Source organism: Budorcas taxicolor, chromosome 12 (genome assembly GCF_023091745.1).
Source record: "Budorcas taxicolor isolate Tak-1 chromosome 12, Takin1.1, whole genome shotgun sequence".
In the NCBI taxonomy this organism is placed as follows: Eukaryota; Metazoa; Chordata; class Mammalia; order Artiodactyla; family Bovidae; genus Budorcas; species Budorcas taxicolor.
Window position 1 is genome coordinate 20645826 of NC_068921.1, and position 25530 is coordinate 20671355.

General features: G+C 48.1%; 1 protein-coding gene across 1 annotated transcript; it reads right to left on the reverse strand.

Annotated features, from left to right (window-relative positions):
* Nucleotides 1–238: 238 nt before the first annotated feature.
* Nucleotides 239–20515, reverse strand: C12H13orf42 (chromosome 12 C13orf42 homolog). Its single transcript, XM_052649888.1, has 6 exons — nt 20133–20515; nt 18189–18204; nt 17304–17318; nt 4237–4387; nt 1369–1600; nt 239–413 (listed from the first exon to the last, which is right to left on the reverse strand). Exons 1-6 carry the CDS (start codon nt 20513–20515, stop codon nt 239–241), a joined length of 972 nt encoding a protein of 323 aa, XP_052505848.1.
* Nucleotides 20516–25530: the final 5015 nt, after the last annotated feature.

The following is a 25530-nucleotide window of genomic DNA, read 5'->3' on the forward strand; positions in this document are numbered from 1 at the left end:
GTAGGGCGGTAACGACTGGCCCACCTACCCATGCAGAGAAAGCAGAGCCCCGCAAGTGCCCTACGGCGGGCCCCCTGAGAGGCCGTGCAGGTGTCTTCGGCACTGACTGGGCACCGGCAGGCCACGTGTTCAAGGACCTGACTTGACCCGTCTTTAACTCTATCACACACCTGCTGCTTCGCTGAAAGCAGACTCCTTCTGGGGGACCCAGCCTGGCCAGGCTGCCAAGCTGAGGCCGTCAGGGCACCGTCCGCTCCCAGAGTTGCTCCCGAAGCAGCCACTGCCCTCGGGGGTTCTCCGTCTCATAGTGGTCCTCTCCCAGGGACGCCGGGGGCTCTGGTGCAAAGAGCTCAGAGTCCCAGTCTGTATCTTCTCCCGAGAAGTTGAAGAGGATCTGTCTGGAGCTCCCGAGGCTGGAAGGGAGGAATGAGGCAGAGGGCTTCGGTTTGGCTTGGCTGGTCGCACAGGGAAAGGATGCTCTGATTTACCCTCCTGATGGAGCCTGTCGGATGCTCCCCTTGTGCTGGGACTCGCGGAGGACAGAGCTGTGTCACTGTAGGGTTGTGGGGGGACCTGACCTTGGAGGGGAAGGTTGGGAGATGAGGGCTGAGTCCTGGCTTAATATGTCCAGCACATGGTCCTTTATTATCGAGGAGGGAAAAGGCCATTTAGAAAACCCCTGAACCCATCAGAGTTGGAGGGCTCTTGCAGAAAAACAAAAGAAGACAGAGGGGTAAGCCGAGACAGGTGCTTCTATTGTGAGAGGAGAGCTCCCTGCAGAGTGGCCCGGGGTGGCCAGAGCAAGTGTGCGTGTATTTCTCTGAAGGAGTGAGTCCCAGGGATTTGGGAGTTAGAGATGGAAACTCGTCTTGGGAGAGGAGTATCTGCAGGGAAAGAGGCCAAGAGATGATGACAAGACGGCCAGCACAGACCTGGCCAGGAAGAAGCCCTTCATCCCAGCCTGGTGCTGCCTGTCTACGGCAGGACCATCTAATTGGTTCAGGGTTCGTTCCCTCGTGGTGCTATGCCTGCTTCAACCCCGAACTGTCATTAAAAATCTGTAGCATACAGAGTATCAGTGGCATCTGGGGGAAACAATGAAACAGGATGGACAAAGCATGAGGGCTAAGTGGCCAGAAAGGGGAGGCAGACCCAGAGCTAAAGGGACAGTTAAGGTTGGGGACAGAGGTGAACCAAGCTAGAATATACCTGTAAGCTATTACAAAAAATTTTAACTAAGACCTCCCTCCCCCTAAATAGGAAGAATTTTTCCATGCAGGATGGGGTTCAGGGCACCTAAAAAGCACCCCGCAAGAGTCTGTTGGACATGACAGCATCTTGGTTACAGTCTGTGGCCCAAGCACTTACTCTTTTTTGCAGGCTTTGGGCTTAAATTTCAAAGTGCTGAAGGCCCCTTCCACAGCCTTGGGCAAGTAAATGGGGTGCCTCTCGAGTCTCCTCTGCGTGCCGATGGTCCGGCGCTCGGTGCTCCTCTGGACCTGGCCGGCTGTTGTGTGCCCCGCGATGTCCTCGGAGCGCCGTCGGGACGCCCTGAGAATCCAGTTGGAGTGCAGACTATGCTCCCGGGAGCTGGTGGCCACTGGAAGAGAGAAGCCGGGCCCTGGGAAAGGAGGACTCACCATGGGGAGGAGAGGGGAGCAGAAGGTCCCAGAGGGGGCAACTCGGGCTGAGAACTCACAATAAATACACACATAAAATAGCAAATGCTTAGGAAGGCCCAGCTTGTGCCAGCGTGCTCATGCTTAGCCACTGAGTCGTGTCCCGTCCTCTGCGACCCCATGGACTGAACCCCTCCAGGCTCCTCTGTCCGTGGAATTCTTCAGGCAAGAATCCTGGAATGGATCACCATTTCCTTCTCCAGGGGATCTTCCCGACCCAGGGATTGAGCCTGGGTCTCCTGCATTGCAGGCGGATTCTATACCATCTGAGCCACCAGGAAGGCCCAGAGAGCCAACCAAAGGCAATGATTCAACTCTGCAACTACCAGGCTGAGAGAAAATGCTCAAGCACATGTCCATTAAAGATAACCGCACAGACCTGTTTTCGGACTTGGAAAGATGCCCTCGATGTATTGTAAATTAAGTGAAAAGAGTGGATGAAAAAAATAGGCAAGAGATCTTATTTTTGTTTAAAAAGAATAATAAAGTGAGTCTATGTTTAAACCTTTTTGAAAGAACATACATGAAAACGTTAACAGTGATTACTATCTCCAAGTGGTAGAATTACAGGCCAAATGCTTTACTTTCTTCCTTATACTTAGGTATGTTGTTTGACTCACTTGATTCACAATGAACATATGTTATTCTTATCAGAGAAAAAAAAACACAAAGTCATTTCCTTTAAAAAAATTTAACTCTGGAGATAACACTTATGTCCTCAACGGATGTGCGTGCTCAGTCACTTCAGTCATGTCCAATTCTTTGCAACCCCATGGACTGTAGCCCACCAGGCCCCTCAGTCCATGGGATTTCCCAGGCAAGAATACCAGAGGGGGTTGCCATGCCCTCTTCTAGGATATCTTCCTGACCCAGGGATTGAACCTGCATCTCCAGCAAGTCTCCTGCATTGTAGGCAGATTCTTTACCACTGAGCCACCAGAGACGCCCCGAGGGCCAATCAAAGACTAAAGAAACCGACAGTTGAATCCTGGATGTGGGCTCAAGTCGTGAAAGTGGTGGAGTCATCTGCTCTCCATCAGGAGGCAGCCAGTGATACACCTTGGCCCGGAGACGAGCATCACCTTCAACCCCACCCCACCCTCTCCGACAATCCAAGCTGGGCTTGAGCAAGCACCCTGGCCCTCTCCCACCCTCCACACCCTTGCAGAGTGGTGGCCGGTGGGGGCCACAGAGGGAGCACTGGGGGGTGGGGTGGGGTGGTTAGGATGCAGAGAGGTGACAAATGGTGACGGATCAGAGTCAGGTCTAGCAAAGAGTGCTGTCCAGGGCCAACCTGCATAATCAAATACATAGGTTAAATATAATATATATAGGTTAAATATAATATATATAGGTTAAGTATAATTTGTCTACTCCCTTTTCCCTTGTGGCTCAGCTGGTGAAGAATCAGCCTGCAATGCAGGAGACCTGGGTTCAATCCTTGGGTTGGGAAGATCCCCTGGAGAAGGGAAAGGCTACCCACTCCAGGATTCTGGCCTGGAGAATTCCATGGACTGTATATGCCATGGGGTTGCAAAGTCAGGTGCAACTGAGCGACTTTCACTTTCACTTTCATTCCCTTTTCTTCTTTTTTCGATTCTGGTAACAGATACATAACATAAAGTGTGCCCTCTGAGGCATCTTGTAGTGTACATTCAGTCGCGTTGAGTATACTCACATCATTGAGTGACAGGTCTCCACAACTTTTTCGTCTTGCAAAACTGATACTCTGTACCCATTTAACAACTCCCCACCTCATCCCTTGCTTGAACTGTTGCCCTATTGCTTTCCCTCATAGAGCCTTAAAAATTCCACCCCACCTCAGCTATGAAAAATGGGCCACAGAGAAAGACTCGGTGGTGCTTGACTCTTTGTGACCTCATGGACTATACCTGTGTGCATCCTCAGTCATGTCCAACTCTTTGCAACCCCAAGGACTATAGCCCACCAGGCTCCTCTACCTATGAAAGAGTTCTCCAGGCCAGAATACTGGAGTGGGTAGCTGTTGCCTTCTCCAGGCGATCTTCTCCACCAAGTGATGGAACCCAGGTCTCCTGCATTGCTGGCCGGTTCTTTACCAGCTGATCCACCAGGGAAGCCCAAGAATACTGGAGTGGGTAGCCGTTCCCTTCTCCAGGGGACCTTCCCAACCCAGGAATTGAACCAGGGAAGTGAAGTCGCTTGGCGACTCTTAGCGACCCCATGGACTGTAGCTCACCAGGCTCCTCCATCCATGGGATTTTCCAGGCAAGAGCGCTGGAGTGGGCTGCCATTGCCTTCTCCGAAGTGACTTAGCAGCAGCTCCTGCACTGCAGGCAGATTCTGTACCCGCTAGCTACCAGGGAAGCCCCACAGAGAAGGAGTTTTTGTCCAAACAGGGCACCGAGGGTTAAAGGGGGTACCCCAGTGTGGGGGAGGCCAAAGCCAGGACCCCAAGGCATAGAGCGAGCTCAGGGCCAGGCTCTGGCTGGCAGATGAGAGTTGCCCCTTTATCAGGGGAAGTCCAGTCACAGACCCCACGCCACCCCTACCTCCCGCCCCCGGGGATGGCACTCACCATCGAAGTCCACGTCTTCATTCTGCAGGTCCACCTCCGCAGCCCGCGGCCGCTTCTCCGTATCCAGCTCTGCGATGACGGAGTCAAAGAAGGCGATGGCCTCCGCCACGTCCGCGCTGAACTGGGAGTACTTCTTGGGGGTGGGTTTCGGCTAGAGGTGAAGGCAGAGGGAAGGGGCAGAGCTGCGTGAGGCAGCCCAGCTCGGAGCGCCCTCCGCAAGGGATGCTGAAAAGGACCAAGAGTTGCTAAAACTAAACGTTTAAGAGATGTTGCGGGTTTGCACGTAAATTTGAAGAAGTCCCCCTGAAAGGAAGGTAGATACTCCAGATGCTACAGTCAGTGGATTTTCCGTTATCTCAAGGGGAGGGGGGTGGTACGAAAGGGCGAGTCGTCTGCCTCTGTCTTGGTCAGGGACTGTTATCCGCCATTAGGCAAAATAATTTGTCTTTCTTTGGCCTGTCCCCTGCAAATAAGCCCAATTAGGAGATTGTCCAGTTCCCCGGGGCAGGTGATGAGATGCTCACAGCAGAAAAGAGGGGATGAGATATGTTGAAAATAAAACACCCCAGAAGACGTGTCAGTAGGAAAAGTGGCCAACACTGAAGACAAATTGGTATGATCGTTTGAAAAGTGAAAGCAATGATATTAATACAATATAAAGTGTTTAAGAAATCTCCTGAAAGTCAGACCAGGTTCCGGGTTCTGTCCTGATTCATTCTCCTTCAGGATATCCTCCTCCTCCTCCTCCTCCCCCTCCTCCCCCTCCTCCCCCTCCTCCCCCTCCTCCTCCTCCCCTTCCTCCCCCTCCTCCTCCCCCCCTCCTCCTCCTCCCCTTCCTCCCCCTCCTCCTCCTCCTCCCCTTCCTCCTCCTCCCCCTCCTCCTCCCCCTCCTCCTCCTCCCCCTCCTCCCCCTCCTCCCCTCCTCCTCCTCCCCCTCCTCCTCCTCCCCTTCCTCCCCCTCCTCCCCCTCCTCCCCTCCTCCTCCTCCCCCTCCTCCTCCTCCCCCTCCTCCTCCTCCCCTTCCTCCCCCTCCTTCTCCTCCCCTTCCTCCCCCTCCTCCCCCTCCTCCTCCCCCTCCTCCCCCTCCTCCCCTCCTCCTCCTCCCCCTCCTCCTCCTCCCCTTCCTCCCCCTCCTCCTCCTCCCCTTCCTCCCCCTCCTCCTCCTCCCCCTCCTCCTCCTCCCCCTCCTCCTCCTCCTCCCCCTCCCCCTCCTCCCCTTCCTCCCCCTCCTCCTCCTCCCCCTCCTCCTCCTCCCCCCCCATTCTCCTCCCCTTCCTCCTCCCCCTCCTCTTCATCATCATCACCATCTTCACAACAGCCCCCAGTCAGTCACCAGTGACTGGCATCATGGAAGTCCAAGGTTCCGGGTTCTGTCCTGATTCATTCTCCTTCAGGATATCCTCCTCCTCCTCCTCCTCCCCCTCCTCCCCCTCCTCCCCCTCCTCCTCCTCCCCTTCCTCCCCCTCCTCCTCCCCCCCCCCCCCTCCCCTCCCCTCCTCCCCCTTCCTCCCCCTCCTCCTCCTCCTCCCCTTCCTCCTCCTCCCCCTCCTCCTCCCCCTCCTCCTCCCCCTCCTCCCCCTCCTCCCCTCCTCCTCCTCCCCCTCCTCCTCCTCCCCTTCCTCCCCCTCCTCCCCTCCTCCTCCTCCCCCTCCTCCTCCTCCCCTTCCTCCCCCTCCTCCCCCTCCTCCCCTCCTCCTCCTCCCCCTCCTCCTCCTCCCCCTCCTCCTCCTCCCCTTCCTCCCCCTCCTTCTCCTCCCCTTCCTCCCCCTCCTCCCCTCCTCCTCCCCCTCCTCCCCCTCCTCCCCTCCTCCTCCTCCCCCTCCTCCTCCTCCCCTTCCTCCCCCTCCTCCTCCTCCCCTTCCTCCCCCTCCCCTCCTCCCCCCTCCTCCTCCTCCCCCTCCTCCTCCTCCTCCCCCTCCTCCTCCTCCCCCCCATTCTCCTCCCCTTCCTCCTCCCCCTCCTCTTCATCATCATCACCATCTTCACAACAGCCCCCAGTCAGTCACCAGTGACTGGCATCATGGAAGTCCAAGCACTGTGGTGGACTTTGGGGGAGAACTCAGGACAAAAGGCACAGAATCAACATGTGAACTAATAAAAAAAAGACTCCCCAAAGAATGTAGGAAGTGAGAGAACTCAGGGAGGAAAAAGAGAGACAATAGGTGTAAACCTGGGCTCTTTGGACCAAGTATAGTGTTCTTTTATTTTTTTCTGTGCATGGTGAAAGTAGTGAAAGTCGATCAGTCGTGTCTGACTCTTTGTGACCCCATGGACTCGTCCATGGAATTCTCCAGGCCAGAATACTGGAGTGGGTAGCCTTTCCCTTCTCCAGGGGATCTTCCTAACCCAGGGACCGAACCCAGGTCTCTTGCATTTCAGGCGGATTCTTTACTAGCTGAGCCACAAGGGAAGCTCAAGAATACTGGAGTGGGTAGCCTATCCTTTCTCCAGGGGATCTTCCCAACCCAGGAATCAAACCGAGGTCTCCCGCATTGCAGGCAGATTCTTTACCAACTGAGCTATCCGGGAAACCATTTTGAAAGTGGGATGGTATTAAAAATGAAAGTGGTTTAATCACAGATTTGCATGTTAGGAAACTAAAGGATGACATCTTTATACACGCATAAGATTTTGGTGATATATATACATTTTTTGAGCAAACTCTGGAAGATAGTGGAGGACAGGGGAGCCTGGCAGGCTGCAGTCCATGGGGTCACAAAGAGTCAGACATGACTGAGTGACCGAACAACAACAAAAATGCGTTTTATACCACTAGGGGACTTTTTTTGGCCATGCCACAGCTTGCAGGATCTTAGCTCCCTGGCCAAGGACCTAACCCATGTCCCCTGCAGTGGAATCACAGAGTCCCAACCACTGGACCACCAGCTGATTCCCAAGAGCATCTTTAAATAGAGGATTTTTTTTTTTCCTTTTATATTTGTGAGCAGCATTCTTGGAGAAAATTTTTGAAGTACCTCAAAATATACTGAACCTTTTCTGTTAAAAGTGGAAAACTGTTCATATGTAGTTATCCTGCCCCGTTCAAAGAGCAAATGAAAGTGAAAGTAGGGAAGCAGTTAAAACTCAAAGACAAAGAGAACAAGAGAGAGGTGGTCAGTGAGAGAGATACCCAAGAGTTCCTGGCAAATGGAAAGCAGTTGAAGAGGAGGAATTGCTGTAACAGAGCAGAGGAACTTGCCTTCCAGAGAGCCACAGGGGGCGGGCACGGGGCGGGGTGAAGGCAGAATCGGAAGCACTTGGAAAGGGGGACAGTCGGACCCTTAAAACCAGAAATGTTCCAGACTTGGCAGCACCAGGGACACCAAGGACGGGGATGGGAAACTAAGGGGCTGGTTGACAGTCTGTATGGACTCAGCCGGCCAGGCCACCCTCCCACAGTCGGATGACCGGAAGGCTTATCTCTGGAGGCGGCTCCCTGTGTTTTCTCTTGCTAGTCCCTCTGCCTTGAACGCCTTATCTGACCATCAGGATGTGGCTGAGACAGCTCTTTCTCCCTCAGATGATGCTAAACGCCTGCATTTTTGAGCAGGCAGAGGCTTGTACCCTAGCTGTGCCTGCACAGAATGATACTTGCTCCTTTTTATCCTTATTTCCAGTCACTTTTCCCCAAGCTCCCAAAGCCCCAGGCCACCCTGCTTCTTTATCCCATAAATACCTGCTGCTGCTGCTGCTGCTGCTAATTTGCTTCAGTCGTGTCCGACTCTGTGCCACCCCATAGACGGCAGCCCACCAGGCTCCGCCGTCCCTGGGATTCTCCAGGCAAGAACACTGGAGTGGGTTGCCACCTCCTTCTCCAATGCATGAAAGTGAAAACTGAAAGTGAAGACACTCAGTCGTGTCCGACTCTTCGCGACCGCATGGACTGCAGCCCACCAGGCTCCTCCGTCCATGGGATTTTCCAGGCCAGAGTACTGGAGTGGGGTGCCATTGCCTTCTCGAGTTACACTATTACAATCATTGGTCATATATTGAACTATACATTTGATCAACTGCTTCAGGTCTAGTCATCATTTCCATTGAAGGCTCCGTCATATACTTGGTGATACAAGAAATAATCTTGTAAACAAGCAAAATACAAATGGTATAGTTAATAACATTAGTGGAATTAAAAGTAAATATTTTAGCCGTGAGCCTCCCACACCAGTTTTTTTTTTAAAGATTGTCAAGACTAGGGAGTGGGTCACTCAGAGCAGATTTTTCATGTGGTTCAGATGTGTTACATTAAAGGATTTATCGGGTACAAAAATACAGCATTCAGTTTGAATTATAGCACAGATATCTCCCTGAGATGCGGTAAGGTGTCAAGGGCCTTGCAGTCGTGCAGCACTGCCTTTCTCGTCATAGAGATCTCAGAATTCAGTAGGCTAATAGCCCGGTTACTGTCATTTAAAGCTTACGAAAGCTGTCAAGGTCAATTACATCCTCCAAACCCACTGAAGGCACGCGCGTGCACGCGTGCACACACACACACGAGCTGCTAAATGGTCATACCAGTAGAATACAGATCTTTGACCCCCTGGGATCATACCAATGGTAGATTGGTTGGGGTTACCTGTAATTTGTCAACATGTATGACCTTAAATTCATGGGAATCCCAGGCTACACCTTCGTATCATCCCTGTAGATGTCAAGGCCATAAATTAGTGCCACAAATCCACTGAGTTCCATACCAGTCACTCTCTCTAAGGGTAATAACTGGCATAGTTCATAAAGCACCCAGCCTTGTCTCATAATTACCAGGTTGATCATTTTTAGTATGATTTAACCATTTCCAGCACAGAGGAGCCTTTAAACTTAAATGACCATAGCCTGGTGTTAACCATGTAGATCCTCCCCATAATTGTAGGAGTTTTCCTTTTAATAAATGAGAAGTTATTTTTTTTTATTGAGACTTAGCTCATCACTCCGATTGAGTTTAAAAGACCCTAAGAGAAAACTTAAATCTATGGCCAGCCTCAGAGCAGGTATTTTTAATTGGCCAGGTGAGAGGATCCCATCTAGAATTATTATGAATAGATAGAACAGGACTGAACACTCATCTAAAACAAATTTCCTAGGGGGTATCCAATCAGAGCCCTAAAGAACAGAAATCCACCAAGGTAACCCAGAAGTAATAGGCACAGGTAATTGGCCACAACCCAGGAATGAAGAAAACATTATAAATACCTGAGCCCCTTTCTTTCCTGGAGGCAGATCTGAATTTGTCCCCCATCTCCTCGTTCGGCTGCCTTGTGGATAAACCTTCTCTTGGCTGCAAACCCTGGCATCTCAGCGTTTGGGTTTCATGAGAATTAGTTTAGACGAGCCTGGCTTGGTGACACCAAGGCTAACCTGCAAGTCCAGGCTCCCTGGGCCTTTTCAAGCTCTTTTTCAAACTCAGGCTGATTCTGACTTTTCCCGCCTTTCCTGCAGCTTCCCTGGGCCTTTCTCGCCTCTATTAAGACAATATCTTGATCTCCAAGTGAGACCGTTAGCACGAGAGCTACATCAGCTGAAGCTCAGGGTTTAGGGCTCAGGCTAAGATCACAGAAAATCTACTTTACAAAGCGACGGTTGGACAAGATGGGACTTCAGTCACCCGCACCGTTGGGTGAGAGCCAAAATAGTTCTCCCTCTCTGAACTCAATACTCTGAAATAAAAGTGGATTGCCTTCCTTCCCATTCTGACTTTTCCTGGCCCAGAGTTTTTCAGCTACTTCTTTGGAAAGACTGCTACACACCTGCTTTCTGGGGCACCTGCTCAAGCCTGAGTGTCACAGGGCTCGTGTTCTTTCAGCCCGCGCAGCCCCAGGGCAACGAGCTTTCTCTGAGAGCATCTGTATAACATTGCCAGCTCCACTCAAATTTGCCTTTCACACTTAACCTTCAGTGGCCTTAAGGTCATCATTTTCCAAGCCTCCCTGTCCGACTCCTTCACAACAAGCCTGGGTCTCAGATTACTTTCCCCAGATGAAACCCGTGCACTTTTCCAGACTCCACTGTATTTCTCACTGTAATGTTTGGGTCCCCCAAGGCAGTGTATTTCTCTGCACTTCACATCTGCTCCCCTCCTGCCTGGTCTCACCTGCCCTTTGGGTCCTTCAGTTTCTCCAAATTGCTTACTTTCTTCTGGGGTCTGTCAGTATTTGTCTCCAAGAGGTTTGGATGCTCCAAAACCAACATGCAGGTGTAAGCAGCAACATTTTGTCAGAGGTTAGGGTAGGTTGGATAGGTTCTAAGCCCACCCAAAGCCAAGAGGACCACCACGAAACATCGCGCCGCCGCCTCCCTTCTCGTGCTTGGGGCCCACCCCCCTCACCTCCCCAGGGGCCGCCTCACGTGGCCCCTCCTCTCTGATGCTTTCCCCCTGCAGCAGAGACACGGACACTGCTTTTCTGTGTTTATGTGGACAGCAGCATTGTATGAAACCCTCACAGCCGCACACCAGGCCCATAATTCTTGTTGTTTTTGAACCTTTCATTTTGTTTTGGGGTATGGCTGATTAATAATGCTGTGATCGTTTCAGGTGAACAGCAAAGGAACTCAGTCATACACATACATGTATCCCTTCTCCCCCAAACTCCCCTCCCATCCAGGCTGCCACAGAACACTGAGCAGAGTTCCATGGGCTATACAATAGGTATAGGCCCTTGCTGGTTATCCATTTTCAATATAGCACATAAATATATATAGTGTGTACCTGACCCTCCTAAACTCCTTACCATTTCCCCCATCCTTCCCCTCAGCAACCACAAGTTTGTTCTCCAAATCTGTGAGTCTCTTTCTGTTTTGTAAGTAAGTTCATTTGCATTATTTTCTTTTAGATACCGCATATAAGGGATATCATACTACAGGCTCGTGATTCTCAACCTTGTCTATGAAATAGCTGTGGCAAATGACACTCACAGATTGTCTTTGGATAGATACTCAATTCCTTCCCTAGTGGTTCAGTTGGTAAAGAATCTGCCTGCAATGCAGGAGACTTGGGTTTGAACCCTCAGTCGGGAAGATCCCCTGGAGAAGGAAATGGCAACCCACTCCAGTACTCTTGCCTGGAGAATTCCATGGACAGAGAAGCTGGGCCGGCTACAGTCCATGGAATCGCAAAGAGTCGGACACGACTGTGCAACTGACTCTCTCTCATTGCCAACCACTACCTACATGACACAGGCTGTAGGATACACCCAGCTTCCAACATTCTTGTTGTTATTCTACCCATTTCTCTTTCAACACAGTGTGGTTGAGGCCAGATGCTGAGATTATGGCGCTTCAGATGATGGGCTGTATCAGGGCAGATGGGCTGTCTTTCCATCTATGAATGTCGGGCACCTATTTCAATGCCTGACACAGAGTAATTTGTTGAATGAATAAATGTATGCTGTATACATGCTATCATCTAGTGTTTATATTCTCCAACTGTTTTTATGTTTTATGCTATAGGTTTTATGCTAACTTGTACATTTGGATTTAACTTGACAAAATTTGAGAACTCTGTACCCCCTATTTTCACGGAGTATTGATAATACAACCTTGAGCTAAAAACATCTGGAAATCAAAATGTCAATGCATTGCGATGAAATTTACAGGATCAAGTGTGGAACTGGTCTGGCTGGCTTGGGGAGATCATTTTCCCTTGGCTCATTCAGCTGGGTGAAATGAAATGCAAAACAGTTTAAATTTTTCCATAAGCAGTGTAATGTTTTCAAAAGAAGCCCTTCAGTATAAGCTTTAGAAGCTCAAATACATCCTCTTTGCTTCTGCCATCCTTGGAATGACTATTTACAATCAAGTCCAGAGTTATACTTTTCCCTTTTATATCACAACACCTAGGGAAATATGTACCCATCATTGAAGAGGAGTTTATGATAAAAAAAAAAAAAAGGGAGCTTAAGAAACAAGAACGGTATATGGCACAAATGAACCTATCTGCAAACCACAAACAGACTCACAGACATAAAGGGCAGACTCGTGGTTGCCAAGGTGGAGGGAGGTGGGGAGGACTGAGAGTTTAGGATTAGCAGATGGAAGCTATTAGATAGAGGCTGGATAAACAGCAAGGCCCTATGGTATAGCACAGGGAACTATATTCAATATCCTGTGATAAACCGTAATGGAAAAGAATATTAAAAAGAATGTATACATGTGTATAACTGAGTCACTTTGCTGTACAGCAGAGATTGGCACAACACTGTATGTCAACTATACTTCAGTTAAAAAAAAAAAATAAGAACTATAGATCTGACAAACAAACAACCTGGGGAAAGGTATAATCATTGAAATTTAAATACATATGTACACGCGTCCACATCCATATTTTCAATAGATAAGCTATTGGTAGACTTGTCAGAGCTGAACAACCAGACAGTGATGTAGACAATAGCGCTGAGAAAATCAGACCAAAAAGGCAAAAGAGAGGGCAGGGTTTGTCGCAAACTATAGTGTAGCTAAGCCTGGGAATCACCTCGTATAGCTGAGCGTTACGATCATTTTGGAAGCACGGCTGTTCCTCTTCTGTGTTTGGTATTAGAGCCTGCAGACTCGCAGTCTGACGAGCTGTCTTTTTTCTCCAGCATTATCAGCTTAAAGCCATTATTTCCTTTGCTAGTACCTGGTACCTTCTCCACTCCTCCCGTTAAAGGTCACCTAAATGACCCTTTCACTTTAGCAAAACAGTAAGTGAATGTTTTTTGCTCACACTTATGAAACTCTTCGAAGCCTAACTAATAGAACTGAATTAATAGCCTTGAAGCATAGTATAAAACTCTTCACACATGATAAGTGAAACATTACAATCCAATGAGAGAAGGGATATTTGTCAATACTTGGTGTTGAATCTTTGCTATCTGGGAAAAATTTCAAATAGGATTCTCACTTCCCACTATGTGCAAAAATAAATTGCTGATAGATAAAAGGGTTGGGGTTTTTATGGAACTACTAAGAAAAAAAAGGAGGAAAATGGCAAACATGTAACTGACCTTGAGACAGACAAGGGATTTCTAAGCATGAAACAAAGAAGTCTCAAAGACAAAAGCTGACACATTTAGCTACATAAAAACTGGTAATATTTTTAATGATAAAATTGTATGTCAAGTAAAATTAAACTAAAATCAAAATATTTTTAACCATGTGGCAGACAACGTGCTCACATTCTTGATGTGAATACATACAAATAAAAAAAAAGTTTGCTAGAGCCAAAATGTATGAAGCCATGAATGGGCAATCCATTAATCAAGAGTGCGTATTGGTTTGATAAAACAAGAGGGTCATTCTTTTCTCAAGCAACAATTCAAAAAAGTACATAAGATAATTCAGTTTATCTATTAAATCAATAGACTTTAAAAATTAATGACACTACTTGGTGTTGATTAAATGCAATAAGAAGAGCCTTCTAATTCACTGTTGATGAAAGCGTAAATTATAAAATATTTCTGGAAAACAATATGTAGAATAACCTTTAAAAATGAATTACTTTTAACCTTTGACCTGTTAACACACTAAGGAATAGCTGTCCAAAAGATGTCTTTATAAACAGTAAGATGAATTCATTCATAATGTTTAACAATTGTTTAAAGGATTGTGAGTTAAATTTTTGCCATTGAAACTTCAGTTTTCAAAAACAAGTTAATGATAGAAAAGAACACAAAATAGAAGTTATTTATAAGTATATGGTATATGCCAAATTTTGTAAATTTATACATATACATACTAAAGTTTGCCAAATTCAGGAACTAAAAAAATTTAATGGCAGTTAAATTTCAATTTTACATAAGCTATAAATTTTTAGTATTAATATATACTAAATATTATATGGGCATAATTATATTTTTTAAATCCATCATTTATCTGAATCCAAATTTAAATAGACATCCTCTATTTTATCTGGCAACACTACCATACATATCTACAACTATACAAGAAATAAATGATTGGAAGAAAATATATTTAAACATTTTAGAGTGATTATTCTGGATGATATGATTCTAAGTTATTTCAATTTTTTTCAACTTTTTTGTGTTTTATAAATTTCATTTAATGAGTAAATATAACTTAGAAAAAACTGTTTACCAAAAAAAGTGTCCTTTTGATGGTAAACTCTGATTCATTACACATGGGATGCCTTAATTATTAGGATATCATTTCATCTGAATACACCCAAATATATTCTACTCTATTAAAAACAAAAGATAATTTTCCACTCACTGAAAACCAAGTCTCCCATAAACCTTTCAGTTTTCTTCTTAAATTGCAACTGGGGTTTCTCAGGTTATTTGTTTATTGAGTTACTGTATGCCTGGAGCTTCACTGGAAGCTGGAGATAAAAAGATAAATAAGACACGGTGACTCCATTCAAGGAGCTCATGGCCAGTAGCAGACAGAGCAAACGAATGACGATTACAGTGCTGCGTGCTGAGTGCTAGGTGCTGGGAGCTAAGTGCTGAGTTAAGGGCCAGACCCCAGGGAAGGGAGAAATCCACCGGGTTAGACTGTGGACATGAGAAATGGCTTCATGGAGCAGTGCTTTCTCTGCTGTCTTAAAAAGACAAGAAGTTAGCCGGGTGAGTGGGGTGTAGTGGAGAGGGAAATGGGAGGAGGAAGTGTTGTCACTAAGCCGAGCAAGCAGCAGGTGTCTGGAAGATAGATTGGGGATGTAATTTCCCATCTTGTGATCTGACTGAGGGGGCTGCAGAAATTGGATACTCTGTTATCAGTCATTATTTTACTGTCTGTCATCTTCTGGGGAACTCTGCCAAGCATCATAGAAATTCTTTGCAGTTCATACTGAATGTTTACTGCCCTTTAACTCTGCCAACCAGATACAGGCCCAGTACTAGAGGCCTCCAGTAACTGACGCTCACAGAAAGGCTGCACTTTCATATCACCATGTTTGCAGAAATTCCCCTCAACAGAACTGAAAAATAATTCCCAGGGGTATATGGGAATCCAGGACCTGCTTCCCCATCCCATATGCCATTTACAGATGGATGATTTAGAATCTTCTTCAGTGAATTGGATTTAGATCTTTCTACTGTAGAGGAGAAAAAATAATCTATTTGCTGTTGACATGGTCTTATTTCATGAACCAGGATTGAACGGCCAATGACAGAAAATTTATTTTGAAAGCTATCTATTATCAGAGCAAAACTACTTTAAATAAGAATCAATCACATTTAGCAGTCATTCTTCAGAAATCCGCTGGCTCTGTTTAAATTAGCCTTGTAGCAGGTGAATTTCTCTAGTTGGGGGGTAGGGGCTGGAAAGGGGATTGGTGCTGGGAGAGATGCACATTGAAGAGCTGGTTCATTCATCCAGGCAGACATATCGGGAATCCAAGCTGCTCGGAGCTAGAAGACACACAGAAATAAAGACATTTCTTCGGACTGGGGTAGGTGACCAGGAACCTTAGCTTTGGAAAATACTTCCTCCCAAACCTTCTGGGCAGAGTTTCTTGAGTGCGTTGCAGCCAACCCCAAACTGCCTCCCTGGTAGCCCAGACACTGTGGTTCACTCAGGTCCCCTTGGGTGGCTGAGTTCTCACAGAGGGATGCCGGCTGTTCACCTGTTCATCTGGCCCTAGAAATGTGGGGAGCAATCCTCAGGGAATTCCCCAAGTGCTGATGAGCACTCTGGACAAAACCCGAGTATAATCTCAAACTTTGCCTCCTCACCTCCTATCAAAACCCAAGCTCCCTGGTGGTTCAGGGGCTAAGACTACACTCTCCCAATTCAGGGGCCCCGGGTTCGCTCCCTGGGCAGGAAACTAGATCCCATGTACTGCAACTGAGAGTCCACAGACCACAACTAAAGATCCTGCATGCTGCAGCGAAGATCTGGTGCAGCCAAATAAATAAATAAAAACAAATATTTGAAAAAGCCCAAGCTCATGGACTGTAAAAAAGGAAGGAGGTTCTGAGAACATGGATGAACCTTGAAAGCACTGTGCTAAGAGAAAGAAGCCAGTCACAGACGGACAAGTACTGTGTGATTACATTTATATGAGGTTCCTAGAATAGGCAAATTCATAGAGACAGAAAGGAGAATACAGAAGTCGAGGGGAAAGGGAAAACGCAGAGTCACTGCTTAATGAGCCCAGACTTTCTGTCTGGGCTGATGAAAATTTTCTGGGAATGGATAGTAGTGGGCTACACAGCATTATGCTTAATGCCAGGGAATTAATTGCACCCTTAAAAATGGTTCAAATGGTAACTTCCAATTTTTGGGGGGTAAATTTTAATTTTTTAAATAATTTTAAAGAGAGTTATATTTTAAGAAATAAAAGATAGTTGTCAAACATTTTCTAGAAATATTCTCCTAATTTCTAAATGAAGTATTTTTAGAGCCTCCACGACCTCTTAAAGGAATGCATTTTCTAGTTTCTACTAATTTACTTTCGAAAAGCATTCTAAAAAGATGTTAATTAGGGCTTACTGTCTTTGGGCTGAATTATCATGGGTCTATATAAATGATCATTTGGAAAAGCTTACAGAAAGCTCTGGGGTAAAGAGATCTGATTTCTGTCTGGCAGTTAACCATTTGACATTACACAGGGTTGCACATTTTTCTTTAAAAGAAATGTATATTATATCAAAGAAAAGCACTTAATTTTGTAATTCAATTAATTAACTGTGATAGACTTCATTACCCATAATCTGAGGACCCTGAAAAGTGCTCACTTAAGGTGCTATGAAATGCCACGGAGAAAATGGTAAATACTGTGTTATGCCTATTTTACCACCCCTCCAAAAAAAAAAAAAAAAAAAGAGCCAAGCTTGAGAGAAAGTGATGTGTTGAGGTGAGGAGGAGTGAAAAGAGAGCAGGGAAGTAACCCAGAGACCTCCCCTCCGGCAGCTTGAAGACATTACCATGGGAACGAGGTGAGGGGAGAAACACGCCAGGGCTGAGGCCAGTCTCGTCCCAGACCAGACCCCAAAGCAGGTTTGAAGGAGAGCAATTCGCTTTCCAAAGTGCTGGGATGACGGGGTGGGGGGGGGGGGGGGGGCGGGAATAGCAAGAAACACAGCAGGACAGCTTTTAACTTCTCACGGGCTTTTTTCTCTCAGAGGGTGCACCACATCTTTAGGGGACTTTGACAGAGATTTTGGAAGGGCGTGCAGTTCCCCCTCTAACCCCCGTGCCTCTGTCATCTGAATCCTCCGCTGGGTCCAAAAGGACCTGCAGGAGTTACACAGCCAGGTCCCTTCCCTAGTTCCTCACTAGGATAAGTGCCTTGTGCGACTTGGTGGCCAACCGCAAGGGCTCTGAGAAATCGCCTCCAGAAATCTGCCTCCTGGGTCACTGCCTGCCTTTCCCACAAGAATGATCACCCATGAGAATAAGAACTTTGGCTCATTTAGCAGCATCTTGGAGAGTTCCTGACACATAGTATGTGCTCAATAAATAGGTGTTGTTAAGTGAAGGAAGGAAAGAAGGAATGATACACTTATCGATGAATTGTTACTAAAATATCAGTGAAAGCATTACAAATGACATCACCCATGGTTCCCGGTATCAGATCCTCTATGAGAAAGCTTAGAATTTAAACCTGGGAAAAATCTGGATTCCCCATAAAACAATAGGTATGGTCCTTCCTCTTAGATAGTCAGAATTTTGAAATAAGTCCTGCTCTTTTTACGTTGTAGCACCCAGGAAGTGCAAAGCCAAACCCAGCTGTAGGATTTGCATGTTTTCTTGAGCTGTCTTGATTTTCTGTGGATTTTTTTTTCTCTCCCAGCTTTCCAATGTCTGTTGCCACCTTATGCTGCTGGTATATGAATCCTCTCAGACCCTCTATAGGATGATTAGGAAGTAAGGAAGTATTTCTGCTGAAATGATTTGAAGACACGGTACCTATTCATTATGAAGATTGTGAATTTATAGCTGTGCTCACACACTCTGTCCCCAGCTTTCTCCCTAGCACACAAGTTGACAGAACAAACTCACTATTTCAAGGCTACAGAGACCACAGGGCTTCTCAGGCAGTGCCAGTGAACCCACCTGCCAATGCAAGAGACCCAAAAGACGTGGCTTCGGTCCCTGGGTCAGAAAGATCCCCTGGAGGAGGGCATGGCAACCCACCCTAGTATTCTTGCCTGGAGAATCCCATGGACAGAGGAGCCTGGCAGACTACAGTCCAGGGGCTTGCAAAGAATCGGACAGGACTGAAGCAGCTTAGCACACACGCATGCACAAAGTGCCTGGAGGGAATCTAACCAGAGCTGAGAACCCCAGGATAGTCAAGCTGGAGAGGAGTCCAGAAGCCACGGTGACCTCCTCTGTCACTGGAGGTGACCACAAAGGAGGAGGTGGCCCCGAAGAAGGGGTGTCAGGCCCCCAAATCTACAACCGGCTGGCTGCAGGATCAGTACCCATACCTGAGAGTAGGATTCTTCATATGGGCCCCAACACTGACCTACTTTGAGAGTTCAAACGGTTATTTACACTGCTCCCACATGGGATAAAGTGCAGACAGTTGAAACCAGTTGGGTGAGGCCAAGCCCCGAGATCTGATAACAGACCAGCTGGTCAGTGTTAACGGGACTTGCAGGCCTGCAGGACACTCTGGGGAGGCAGCCAGGATTGGGTAGGGGGTGAGAGGGCAGAAAGGCCTGCTCTGAACACCTTAGAGCTCAGGAGAACGATTGATGGGGATTTGAAACAGCCTCAAATTTCAGACATTAAAAAAAAGAATTTAGGGAACAAAGGAACAAGGAACAATGAGATTTGGGTCTTAGCAAAATCTGGTCACCGAGCCTCAGCTTGTTCTTCTGTGATCCCAAAGGACTTTCTCCCCTCTTCTCTTCTGGCATTACTGGAATTACCTCCAAAAAACATAATGTGTACAAACACTGTGATAAGTACAAGTGAAAGTGTTAGTCACTCAGTCACGTCTGACTCTTGCAACCCCATGGACTGTTGTCCATCAAGCTCCTCTGTCCATGGAGTTCTCCAGCAAGAACACTGGAATGGGTAGCTATTCCTTTCTCCAGGGGATCTTCCCCACCCAGGTCTTCTTCATTGCAGGCAGATTCTTTACCGTCTGAGCCACCAGGGAAACCATAAGATGCAGGTCCTTCCCTTCACTGATTTCCTGCTTGGTCTGCCTGGGCAGGAAGACTCCAGTGCCCAGCAAAGTTGTCATTCAGTTTCCTGGACTCACAGACTCTCTCCCAGGCTGTGACTGGGTCCCCTGAGTACCTGAGCACCTCACGCAGAGCAAATATTCCCAATGTTCGCTTTTCACTAGGACTTTCAGACGTGACTGTATTAATAAAAGTAACAACAATAACTTGTTAACAAGTAATGTGTCGAAGTGATGTGCTGTTATGCAAATATCATAAAAGCCTCCTCTCACCCAGGAAGTGGGCAGTAAGTGACAGGCAAGCTGTTGGCCTGAAGACGGAGCCCAAGCCCTCCTCCTGGGCTGTTCTGGGGATGCCAGAACTGTCCCTCCCCCGTGGCTTCCATGGGAAAACTCAACATGGGACCAGTCACCCTTCCCAGGCCAGGGAGATGGCCATGGAGACTCTCTGAGGTCTTGGAGCTGGTGCCCAGAACACGCAGATTAATTAAGCTGTGCTTGGAGGAACCAGGATTCCCACTCGCCTCTCAGAAAAATGCTCTTGTCCATAGCATTTCTTGGGGGCACTTGAAAGAAAGTGAAAAGTGTTAGTTGTCCAGCCACGTCTAACTGATCCCATGGACTATAGCCTGCCAGTCACCCCTGTCCATGGGATTCTCCAGGCAAGAATACTGGAGTGGGCTGCCATTTCCTCCTCCAGGGCATCATCCTGACCCAGGGATCGAACCCGGGGCTCCTGCATTGCAGGTAATCTTTTTTACCATCTGAGCCACCAGGGAAGCCCACGGTAGCACTTACCTTCATTTCTTTGGCGGTGGACTTCTTTACGCCCCTGGAGGACTTTGAGGAGGTGGAGGAGACGCCTGGGGCGCGGCTAGGCTTCAGGTCGTTGAGGCTGCTAAGGTACTTCTTGCGCAAGGCCAGCAGCTCCTGTAAGTACTGCAGGCAGTCCTGGGTGCGCGAGAGCATCCACGCGCGGTCCCCCTCCTGCTGCAGATAGTACAGGCTGGGGTCCATGCTGCCAGCGCTCCGGTATTTCTTTAAGGACTCGCTGAACTTCTCGCCGTGGTCCCCGACCACGTACACGGAGCTGCTGCGGATCAGCCTGACGGCGCGGCTGGGGCCGTGGTAGTAAGGGCTCTCCGCCACCTCTGCCTTCCTGTGCGGGCCGGAGTGAAGGATGGAGTGGAGCTTTCTGAGCATGGTGCTGGGTTTCTCTCTGTGGGTGCCTTCCAGCTGCCTGCGCGGCGCCACTTGATCTAGCTGGGGGCGCGGGAGCCAACCTGCCGGACTGCCTCCATCTGCCTTCCCGGGGGCCCCTGAGTCCCGGAATCCCAGCGAGCGAGGGCTCCGTCAGGCGGGCAACCCGGGCATCTCTCATGGGGGGAACTTTCACATCCAATAACCGAGATGCCATAAACCACCTGAGGACATGAGGGAGCGCGCCCAGAGCTTTAAAAGCAAGCTCCCTGGCTGGCTTGAAGCACCCCGCGGGGGCAAATACCTTCCTCGCTGTTCCATCAAAGGTCCCAGCTGGATGGGGAACCTGTGACGCTGCGTTTCCCCGCTCAGCTATTTTCTCTCCTTTTCCTTTTGCATTTCTGGATGTGTTCTCACTCGGTTTGACTGGATCTTGCTGTGGGTTTTTATGTTTCCACTTCTGTTGAGCTGGCCCTGGTCCTGAATTCCCCGTCGCCAAAACTCCTGAAATCCTACTTCGCAGAGACAGCGCTAAGCCAAAAACAGCATGTTGCTGGAGGTAAAACCCAGTCCCCCTGAGGTGCGCCTGGGTGGACGCAGCCAGGACCTTTGGCAGGAGGCTCTCAGATCCCTGATAAGCTGGACTCTGAGTAGCATCCCAGCGACCTGGAGGAGCCTCACCCTGCGGTAAGGAGACCTCGCTGCTGTTACCGGATAGCAGTCTATTGTGGAGACAGGAGGATTCAGATACCTTACCACAACTTTCTGCACAAAAGCCTCAGAGAGCTGAGGGTGGCCACATGTATGGGGCAAATCCCTTGCTTTAGCTTGAACACATTTTCATTTAAATAAGACTCGCTGTGTACGTATGCTCAGACGTGTCTGACTCTTTGCGACCCCATGGACTGTAGCCCAACAGGATCTTCTGTCCATAGAGTTTTCCAGGCAAGAATACTAGAGTGGGTTGCATTTCCTACTCCAGGAGATCTTCCCAACCCAGGAATCAAACCACGTCTCTTGGGTCTCCTGCCCTGGCAGGCAGATTCTTTACCACTGGTGCCAACTGTCTCAGGGAGATTCCCTCTAGAATTTTTCCCAGCCAAATGCTACATATCAGTATTGCATTCATTTTTCTACACAGTCTATTTCTGTACCAAACTTCAGAGAACTGAAGCCTGAAAATCTCCAGCACAGGCATTTTCTTAAGCTGAGATGAGCGTCAGAGGAAACTATGAGCCCCTTGAAATTGTAGTAAATGTTATGGGATATACGCTTTACGCTTTAGCATGGTTTAGTTTGCCGTTGGAGGGGGTGGGGGCGGATTTTTCTTTCTTTCTTTCTTTTTGAGGAAAAAAATGTTCATGGCTTTATCAGATGTTCAAAGAGACCTGTGATACCAAAATATGTTTAATGTTGATATCCTGCTCTAGAAAAAAAAAACAACCATGACTTTTAAAATGTAACCAGAAAAGGACATTATAAATGTACTCTTCTTGAGCGCATCCTCTGATTGTGACATTCTGCCAGGCATGGTGGTGAGATGGTCTCAAATATGTAAGCACATCTACGCTTTACATGTTTGGAGCGTGCTGGGGCTGATGAAACAGTTCCGCAGATGTGTTAATTGATGGCATCCTTGTGGCTTCCTCAAGAAAGAAGCATCCTTTCCACCATCATCATTATGGGTCCTCAATTCACAAATGAGAAGGTGGGCCTGGAGGGGTCAGGAGACTTGGTGAAGGTCTGATCAGGTGAGTGAGAATAGTCCTTAAACCCAGCACCCCAGCTTCGAATGCAGAGTGCTGGTCCCCTGCTCTTTGGTTCTCAGAGCCCTAGGGGCATGCACTCCAAGGTCGCCTGGGTGTGCGTGTTGGGGGTCTCTACCCATCCCCGTCTCTGGCATTGCACAGGCACAGTATCCAAGTATCCAGGATGGACAGGAGCTGACAGAATTCCTTCTCTGAGAAATCCAGGGTCTATGACCCCACTGCCTTTCTCGGTAGCTTGTTCCAGTGGGCTTTATGATGATGCTTACTCCACATGGATTGAGACAAAGTTTAAATAGATAAACAATGAAATCTAGGGACTTCCCTGGTGGTCCAGTGGTTAAGACCCTGTGCTTCAACTGCAGGGGCACAGGTTCAATCTCTGGTCAGAGATCAACCCCAAATGCCGCTCAGCAAGGCCAAAACAATTTTAAAAAAAAGAAAGAAATCTAATCTCTATCATACTCAGAATGTCATAAGACCCTAACCTCTATCTTCATGTATATTCTCCCCCACTCTACCCCTGCCTCCTGGCTGGATTCTTCCTGAAGTCCAGACTTGGGAGGAAAATGGAGAGACTATTAAAGCTACATCACTTGCCAAGCACTTCATGAGTACCAGGGGCAGATGGAAGAAGCAGCATGACCCAGCCAGCTGACTGTCCCACCTCCTGTCCCACACCAGCCACCTGCTCACTAGAGCTCCCACTGAGGGGGTCGAGGCGGGGGGAATGCTCTCTCCTTGCAAAAGCATTTGTCATCTCTGCTCAAGAAAATTCATCCCAAAAGGAAACTGCTTTTACACCATATTAGATTTTCTCATGGCCTCCCTACAAGGAATGGATGGCCTTGTAAAGAGAGTTTTGAGGAAACTACAGATGTCCATCAGATCTGAAACTAGGCATCACAGACTTGATTCTTCCCTTGCAATGGAGAACACTGGGCACGCACCTAGGTGGAGAACGGAGAAGGGCCTGCATCCACACCCCCAGCCCAGCCCCTCCACACCAGCCCCACTGTGGACTGGGAAACAGCCCACTGTTCTTGGAAACCAAACCTACTCTCGGTGTAGCTAGCAAGAGCCTCGAGGCTTGGCCAGGACCCCAGAGACTCAGCATAAGGCAACTTGTTATAAGAAATGTTGCTTTATTCCAAAATTCCTCAAACCCAAAGGGCAGCATCCCAGCACAGGGCAGAGCAGTCCAGAAAGACCTGCTCTGTAGCATTGCTAAGAGATGGCAGCTGTGGGCAGGAATGGTGTAGGAGGGTGACCGAGCTTCTCTCTGCTCCCAGGGGAGCCTCATTTGTGCTGCTGGAGCCCCGGGCGATGCTCACCGCCTGGTGGGCAGGGCAGAGAGGTAGGGAAGAATGCGAGCGTGGGCCTCGCTCGGATGCGACCTGACTCCCAGATCTACCACCGACCAGCTTGGAAACATTACTTCAACTCTGAGCTTCAGTATTCTCATCTTCCTGACACAGGTTAAGTAGACATTACCGATGTCATGGAGTTTTGGGTCATGATTAAATGAGGTAATACAGAAGAGCACTGAACAGGGCATATTTGCTCAAGCAAAAGTAGCAATTAAAACTTTTATAATAAAAGTATGATTACTACTACTTCTATTTTGTAGCACCCAGGTGCCAAACTATTGTTCCAGGGCAAATATTTTGCATTCAGGCCTCTCATCCTTCAATATTTGTAGAGATCAAAGGCCCAGAGGGACCACCCTTAATAATGATGAGCTTAGCAATCAGCAGGTTAGCCTGCTTCCCTGAATGAAGCTGAGCTTCATTTCCTGAGAGGCTAGTTGTCCTGAGCAACCCGCCTGCCCAGGGCCAGGCATCCCATCCCCTCCGAGTGAGCACTTAATCCCTTCCCTCCCCGACAGGGGGCTCCTTGGCTATTGTCAGGGTAGGATCAGGGATGATCCCAGTGGGACTTGCATCTCAAAGTGGTTGCTTCTTCAGCCCCACCAGGCTGCAACTGTGATTTCTCTAAAGAATCCAGGTTCGATGCATGATACTGGATGCTTGGGGCTGGTGCACTGGGACAACCCAGAGGGATGGTACGGGGAGGGAGGAGGGAGGGGGGTTCAGGATGGGGAACACGTGTATACCTGTGGCGGATTCATGTTGATGTACGGCAAAACCATTACAATATTGTAAAGTAATTAACCTCCAATTAAAATAAATACATTTATATTTTTTTAAAAAACAGAATCCAGAGTGAAAGAAAACACTCTATATGCTTGCCCCGCGCCTGGAGATCCCGTTGGCTATATTCTCGACAGGAATGCCATTCTGAATGGGCATTTCCCAAAAGGCAGGCTTAAAAAAAACAAAAGTGGAAAAGAGGCAGGAAGGGAAGGGGATGGAGAGGAAGAAGGGAGAAACTGAGAAAAGGAAGAGATCGAATCATCTGTGCTGAATATTTCATAGAGGGTAAGATTACAAAGTTTGACAACATGTATCCCGTGTCACGCCGGTCCATTTGCACAGCCTGCTGGAACATTCTGCATTCTGGTTGTGCTGTGAATTGTGAGGAAAAGAATTTCCCCAGGAGACCAGCTCCTCTGGCTCATGCAGTGCCTCTGAACCTGTGTCCAGTGGAACACAACCCTCCGGGGGTCAGAGCCACTCCTGTCCTGTGGGCTCGGTCCTCTACATATAGAGACAAACACAGAATGCCAGCAGGTGGCTTCACTGCTCCTTCTTACTTTAACATGCTTGGAAATCCTTTAAAAGTGTGCCGGTAAGTAAAGAGAAATGGCAACCCACTGCAGTATTCTTGCCTGGAGAATTACATAGACAGAGGAGCCTGGCAGGCAACAGTCCATGGGGTCGCGAAGAGTCGGACACGACTTAGCGACAGAGCATGCAAGTAAACATCAGCTCCTCTGAAGTTTACAAGACAAAAGAGAGCGACATGGTGCCTAAGGCCACGAGGGTTGTGGCTGCACTTGTCCCCCACCCTGGAAGGCACAGCCTCAGTTTGGAAACTGCCATTAATGGAAAGCAGAGTGGGCACGTCTGAGGGAGGCCGGAAGGGGGACTCAGCTGGATTAAGACCACGGGCAAGTAATGAGAAACTGGGTTGAAGAAGGCTGGAGTGGGGACTGAAGGTGGCATCAGGCAGTTAAAGGAAACTTGGAGGCCAGGTCAATAATTTGGGGTTTAATTCAACTGAATATTCTTTGTCGGAGTCTCCCTTACATGACTTAGAAAGGCTGCCCTCTCTAGGCCTGGCAAGCAG